The sequence below is a fragment of the Chiloscyllium plagiosum genome, chromosome 4, assembly GCF_004010195.1.
Source record: "Chiloscyllium plagiosum isolate BGI_BamShark_2017 chromosome 4, ASM401019v2, whole genome shotgun sequence".
Lineage (NCBI taxonomy): Eukaryota > Metazoa > Chordata > Chondrichthyes > Orectolobiformes > Hemiscylliidae > Chiloscyllium > Chiloscyllium plagiosum.
In genome coordinates, this window is record NC_057713.1 from 34,739,683 (window position 1) to 34,746,324 (window position 6,642).

The following is a 6,642-nucleotide window of genomic DNA, read 5'->3' on the forward strand; positions in this document are numbered from 1 at the left end:
AGCAAGAATATGGCTATCCCCATGCATATGATGGTTCACATGCTTTTTTCCACAGGATAAAGGATGTACACAGATTTGCAGTCTATCTTGATGTAGAGTCCTGATTCAGCTTGCAATGTGACCTTCTCCTGTGAGAAAGGAGATAGTGTGTTATTGACAGTCAAGAAGTGTTTGGAGAATGTACATGTCATGATTAATTAGTAGTATGCATTTTGTAACATGTGAGCTATGGTGAAGGGAGGGTAGTAATAATGGTGAGTGGATGACTCTGAGGAGGAGGCAGTATAGTGAACCTTGTATAATGATTGTAGAAATGTGAAACAAAGTGGTGGAAGAGAATTGTAAGGTCATTGGTGTAGAATTGTGAGCAAAGTTTAAAGGAGAAAGATTCTTACCTTGAATGTTCTGGTGACATTAATGAATTCTTTCCAGGATTGTATCCGTAAAGGGTCTTGTGACATAGTGATGGTATCCCTACCTCACCTGAAAAGTCAAGACACATCTGCTGCAGATGTGTGCCATAACATGTCTAACCAAAGTCATTCCGGGAGAAAACCTCTTCACATTGAAATCCTATGCAATTGGTTCCCATTGGTAGGAAGATGTTGCTTGGAGGACTATCTAGGACAGAACAGATTTACTGACACCTTGTAGACCAGTGCCTCCAACATGGTACTGGAGAGCATTTTCTTGACTCAGACCTTTCTAGTCATCTTTTTAAATATGAGCAGAATTTTGACCATTCAACATTCAGAATGCACTTTGTATTTAAGAGTTCCTGTCTGCCTTCATGATAGAAATGTAGTGTTAGAGATTCCTGATGTTCAACAGATAGCATCTCCCCCAAGTCAAAGACGTGATACTTGCAGCATTTGGATGTCATTTAGTTGAGGTCCCAGCATGATTTTTATGTAATGCCTGTGAATGTATTCAGATGTATGCAACATGTGGCTTTCCCTCCCTTTGCATAAGCAGATTTCTAGGCTGGAACTTGTAGCATTCCAGAATAGGAGGCAAGTCCAATGTGGACACTCTATTAGCACCTAAAGCCATCCAGTCTTTCTCTCAGAATCATCTTAGTTATCAATTTTTTTATGAATTTGTTGGACGTGGCCATTACTAGCTGGCCAATATTTATTAGGAGAAAGTGAGGACTGCAGATGCTGGAGATCAGAGCTGAAAAATGTGTTGCTGGAAAAGCGCAGCAGGTCAGGCAGCATCCAAAGAGCAGGAGAATCGATACTTCGGGCATAAGCCCTTCTTCAGGATTCCTGAAGAAGGGCTTATGCCCGAAAAGTCGATTCTCCTGCTTCTTGGATGCTGCCTGACCTGCTGCCGATCTTTTCCAGCAACACATTTTTCGGTCAATATTTATTGTCTATTCCTAGTTGCCCTTGAGAAGGTGGTGCTGATTTATTGAAGTGGCTTGCTGGATCCATTCAAGATAATTAAGAACCGGCCATATGAAACAGGCCCATGGTCTAGTTCAAACCAATGAAGGACAATTTTGCTGGTCTCATAAAGATCAAGAGAATAAAAAGACCAAAGTTGTCTAATCTTCTACGAAGTTGATAATCACATGATACAATAGTATTGGAGTTGTTGACTAATTAGCGCAATCAGTCTCTAGCAGCTAGACTATAGATCCAAACATAATGTGAGGAAAACCACAGTGGTGAAAGATTTTGAGCACCTTAGGAACAAAGTCATTTGGTCCTTCAAACATGTTACATTAATCGCATGTCATGGGTCAGATTACCTATATTGTACATCCCAAGATATTATTTCCTGAAAGTAATCTATCTAATTTACACTTCAATCTATCAACACTAACTGCTTCCACATCATGGTCAGGGTTTTTGTTGCTTTGCTGTCAATTTCCCAATTTTATCGAATTCACCGTCACAACAAGCCCTGGTGGGATTTGAACTCCCTACCCTGAGGCTTTGACAGTGTCATGTTTTACAAACCATGATTAAGATGACAAAGGATGGAAACATTGGGCTGGGTCGTGCTTTGGAGTTGATAATCCTGATTGTAATCTCCAATTTTCTGATGACAATCTTGGTTCAGGGGCCTCATAACATGATGTCATGTCAAGGGTGTGGATCAGGCAGAAAATGAGAGAATCAGTTGAAAGGAAAAAGAAGGCGATGTTATTCCTGAGTCAGCATCTGGATGGCACTCCAGCACAATACTGAGGCAGTGATGCACTGATGGGGTTGCTGTCTTTTGGAGAGGTTGGGAAACTGATGTCCCGATTCCTGTGTCAGGTGGGTGTAAAAGATGCTATGATACTACTTAAAGTGAAGCAACATTATCTCCAGTGTCACAGCCAATACATATTCTCAATTACACCAAGAAAAATGATCATTTATGTTATTTCTGGATTCTTATCTTGCAGAGATTTGCTGTCACGTTTCTTGATTACTTAATTATGAAACACTTTGGGATGTCCTGAAGACAACAAAGTTGCTACATATATGTAAGCTATTTCATTCATTTAAAAATAGAGGAATCGAAGGATCTTTCATTGGTCAAAGGCTATGGTATTAAGCAGATAATATCAGAGTTAAAGTTTGCAAAGCTGTGAATATGTTGTGTTTTAATCATAAGTCAAAGTTGATATTCTCAGCAGTATTCTCACTTTGAGACAGTGAAGGCTGCTGTCTGCCCTATCAATAATCTGTGATGGGTCAAACCTTTAGAACTAGTCAATTCTCACTAATTGGGAGGAACCCCTGCTATTTAGGCATCTTCCATAGGATTTGGCCCAAGGACCCATTGCTACAAAGAATGGGTCGGAACCTGGAATTAGCCCCAGTGTTCAAAAATGTTCTGAAGTGAAGGAAGTTCTAGCCTCACATTTTCTCCATTGCCCTGCAAGCTTATATGGTCAAGTATTTAGATCAAAAGACCATAAGATTTTGCAGCATAATTAGGCCATTCAGCCCTTCAAGTCTGCTACACTATTCGATTATGGCTGATATGTTTCTCAATCCCATTTTCCTGCCTTCTCCCTGTAACCCTTGACTTCCTTACTAATTGAGAACCTATCTAACTCTGTCTTAAATTCACTCAACAACTTGGCCTCCACAGCCTTTTGCAGCAATGAGTTCCACAGATTCACCATTCTGTGGCTGAAGAAATTCTTCCTCATTTCAATCCCCTCATTCTAAGGCTGTCTCATCTGGTCCTAGTCTCTCCTGCTGGTGGAAACATCTTCTCTACTTTTACTATTTGTAAGTTTCAGTAGGATACCCCTTCATCCTTCTAAACTCCATCAAGTACAGACACAAAGTCCTCAACCACTCTTCCTATGACAAATCCTTCACCCCTGAAATCATTCTATGTAAACCTCCTCTGGATCCCCTCTAAGGCCAAAACATCCATCTTTAAATATGGGCCCAAAACTGCACACAATATTCCAAATGCAATCTGACCAGAGCCTTACACAGCCTCTGCGATACATCACTACTGTTGTACTCTGGCCCTCTTGAAATATTTGCTAACATTGCATTTGCCTTCCTAACTGCCAACTGAACCTGCATGTTAACCTTAAGAGAATCCTGAACTAGGACTCCTAAGCCCGTTTGTGCTTCAGATTTCTGAAGCCTTTCCCCATTTAGAAAATAGTCAACATCTCTATTCTTCTTACCAAAGTGCATGACCTCACACTTGCTGACATTCTATTCCATCTGTCTATTCTGTTAGCCTGTCCAAGTGCTTTTGCAAATTCCCCACTGCCTCAACACTACCTGTCCCTCCACTTATCCAATTCTCTTTTGAAAAGTCACAATTGTGTTGAATCTGCCACTATGAAGCTTTGAGGCATTCTACTGCAGATCATAATTTGCCGAGTAAACCTCCTCTGGATCCCCTCTAAGGCCAAAACATCCATCTTTAAATATGGGCAGCACGGTGGCACAGTGGTTAGCACTGCTGCCTCACAGTGCTAGAGACCCGGGTTCAATTCCTGCCTCAGGCGACTGCCTGTATGGAGTTTGCATGTTCTCCCCGTGTCTGCGTGGGTTTCCTCCGGGTGCTCCGGTTTCCTCCCACAGTCCAAAGATGTGCAGGTCAGGTGAATTGGCCATGCTAAATTGCCCGTAGTGTTAGGTAAGGGGTACATGTAGGGGTATAGGTGGGTTGCGCTTCGGCAGGACGGTGTGGACTTGTTGGGCCGAAGGGCCTGTTTCCACACTATAAGTAATCTAAAATCATTTTTCAGATCTCACCCCAGTTCTTTTTCTGGTTATCTCAAAATAAGAACTTTTTAGACTTTTTTTTAGCACATTTGCTGTACTTTTGCTGTAGATATAATGGATAAGGGGGAGGTTCCTTCACAAGATCCATAGTCAAACATTGCAATTAAATATTTGATGAGAACTTTAAGAATTCCTACATCCACATTTCTAGTGGTAACTGCCTTTGTAAACCTGTGACACTATGTGCTTCATTGTGCTGTTGGAAGCAGAGCAGTGCCTTCACTCACAAATAGGTCAATAAAAGAGGCTTCCTATGCACTACTTATTATTGTGCACAAAATAAAATAAAAGAAGTATAAATTTGATGCCACAACATCAAAATGACTTTAAAATAGGTAGCTTTTTTAAAATCAACTGCTTAGCCATGTTATTACGGACCATTGGAATAGATGGGACTTGAACCCTGGCTTCCTGGCTCAGAGTTATGGGTATACCATCACACCACAATGCCCTCATTTGGTGACCCTGCTACCTTGACACCACTTAATATGAAAACTACACTTTGTTCAGGCTCACTCACTGCGTGTTTTGCCTGTATGGAGATCAACAAATATTAAATGGATATATCTGTGCAAGGTACTTGATATTACGATGTTACGAGAGATCAATTTTCCCACAATCTACAATTTAAGAGGCATATAGACATGTAGACACATATAAGAGTGTGTGTCTATATGAAATGCAGAAAAGTGAAATGTGTAGGATACAAATAAATACAAATGGATATAAAGCACAGGAGGCCTCTCTTTTACCCGAAACCAAAGATACACTTCTCTGCTCACTTCCCTTTCCCACTCGGGTAAAGCTCGCCAATTTCACCACTGCAGTTCAAGCCGGTGGTGGCCCAGGACGGGCTGGAATGAATTTGAAGATATTTCTTTCTGGTTAGTCGGTCTAGTGACGAGCATTCTTCTGATTGACAGTTGCTCACTGTATAATCATCCTGCTCCCTGTGGCAATGGATCCTGATTGGACACCTTCCGTCAACTCTCCTTTTTTTGGGTTACAATTTTGCTCTGGTATAATTTAGTTTCTATTGTTGTATTCTGGGCTTTGCGAATCACTGGCCACCGAGAGTGTTTTATTTCAACTTTGAATGGGATTTACTACACGCTCTCGAAAAGAAACAAGATTAGCTCCGGTTCAAAGAGTTTCTTTTTATCTAAAAGAAGATTCAAATCGCTGACTAGTTCTGGAAATGCTTCTGTTTGGGTATTACCTGGTTCTACTGAACGTGAAACAAGTCATGGCAGGTTACCCAGTTTGGTGGTAAGTTGGGAAAAGTTTCTCAACGTCTTTCTTTAAACTGCTTTTACTTGGGGTTAATCATTCACTATGTTTTTCCTTGTAGATTTTCTGCTCAGCAATGTGCTGTGTACATAGAGAGCGAGCTTGTTCTTTAATTCTCAGCATCTTCCAGTTGTATTGGTTACAGGAACAGTATCAGGTGTTTAAACTGCACTCGGTACTTTTTATTGGGAACTAGAGAAGAAAGAGCGGAGGAGGCGATAGACACTGACACTTGGTGCTTCCGAGTCGTTTTGTCTAACGTGTGTATTCGTATGTGTATGTATCTGCATATGTATATAATCTGTATTTCTGTGTGTACGTATATGCAAATGTGTCTGTATCTGTACGTCTATGTATATGTGTGCATCTACCCGTATGTGTGTATGTATCCATAAGCGTGTATCTGTATGTAAGCGTGTGTATGTCTAAATGTAGGTATGAATGTGTATGTAGATGTATATGTCACTATGTGAGTTCTTCGAACTATTTGCTTGGAGCGAGAAAAAAATATAGGTAAGCTCAGATTTGACGCCCGGGCAAGCTGTGAGCAAGTAAAAGGGAGAAGGAAGAGAACTGCGATTGGCCAGTAAACTCAGCAATAGGGTCTGTGAAACCGACTTGACTCTCTCCAAAATTATCGATTAATAATTAGACTATATCATTGCATTCGGCCAGAAATACAATGTGGAATGATCCTGGGATCTTTCTGTATCGAGAGGTCGCTGTGAAACATAGCAAAACGCGCCTGTTGGAAAAGAGGGGGTTTCGGGGTTGATTTTGGGTTTCAGGGGGACAGAGTTGGAGTGGGCGGTGTGAACGGACGCTGTGTGTGTCTCCCTTTTAGTCTCATACAAAGGCACTCAGGTTTCTTTCGTTCCTTTTCGTTCTACATTTTTTTACACTACAGATTTTTCTCTCTCGCTCTTCCTGTCCGGTTGGGGGGAGTGTGTATGGGGTGTGTGTGTGAGAGCGAGAGTGTGTATGGGGTTTGTGAGGGAGAGTGTGTATGTGAGTGTGAGGGAGAGTGTGTGTGGGAGTGTGTGGGGAGTATGTATTTGAGGGAGAGTGTGTATGTGGGACTGTA

At 41.4% G+C, this 6,642-nt stretch overlaps 1 protein-coding gene across 1 annotated transcript in view; it reads left to right on the forward strand.

Annotated features, from left to right (window-relative positions):
• Nucleotides 1–5,465: 5,465 nt before the first annotated feature.
• The window catches only part of wnt3a (wingless-type MMTV integration site family, member 3A), a 72,802-nt gene continuing 71,625 nt past the window's right edge, over nucleotides 5,466–6,642 (forward strand). Inside the window, exon 1 of the mRNA XM_043687937.1 lies at nucleotides 5,466–5,537. Coding sequence (XP_043543872.1) covers nucleotides 5,467–5,537 — 71 coding nt within the window. The 5' untranslated portion in view covers nucleotide 5,466. The remainder of the gene's footprint in view (nucleotides 5,538–6,642) is intronic.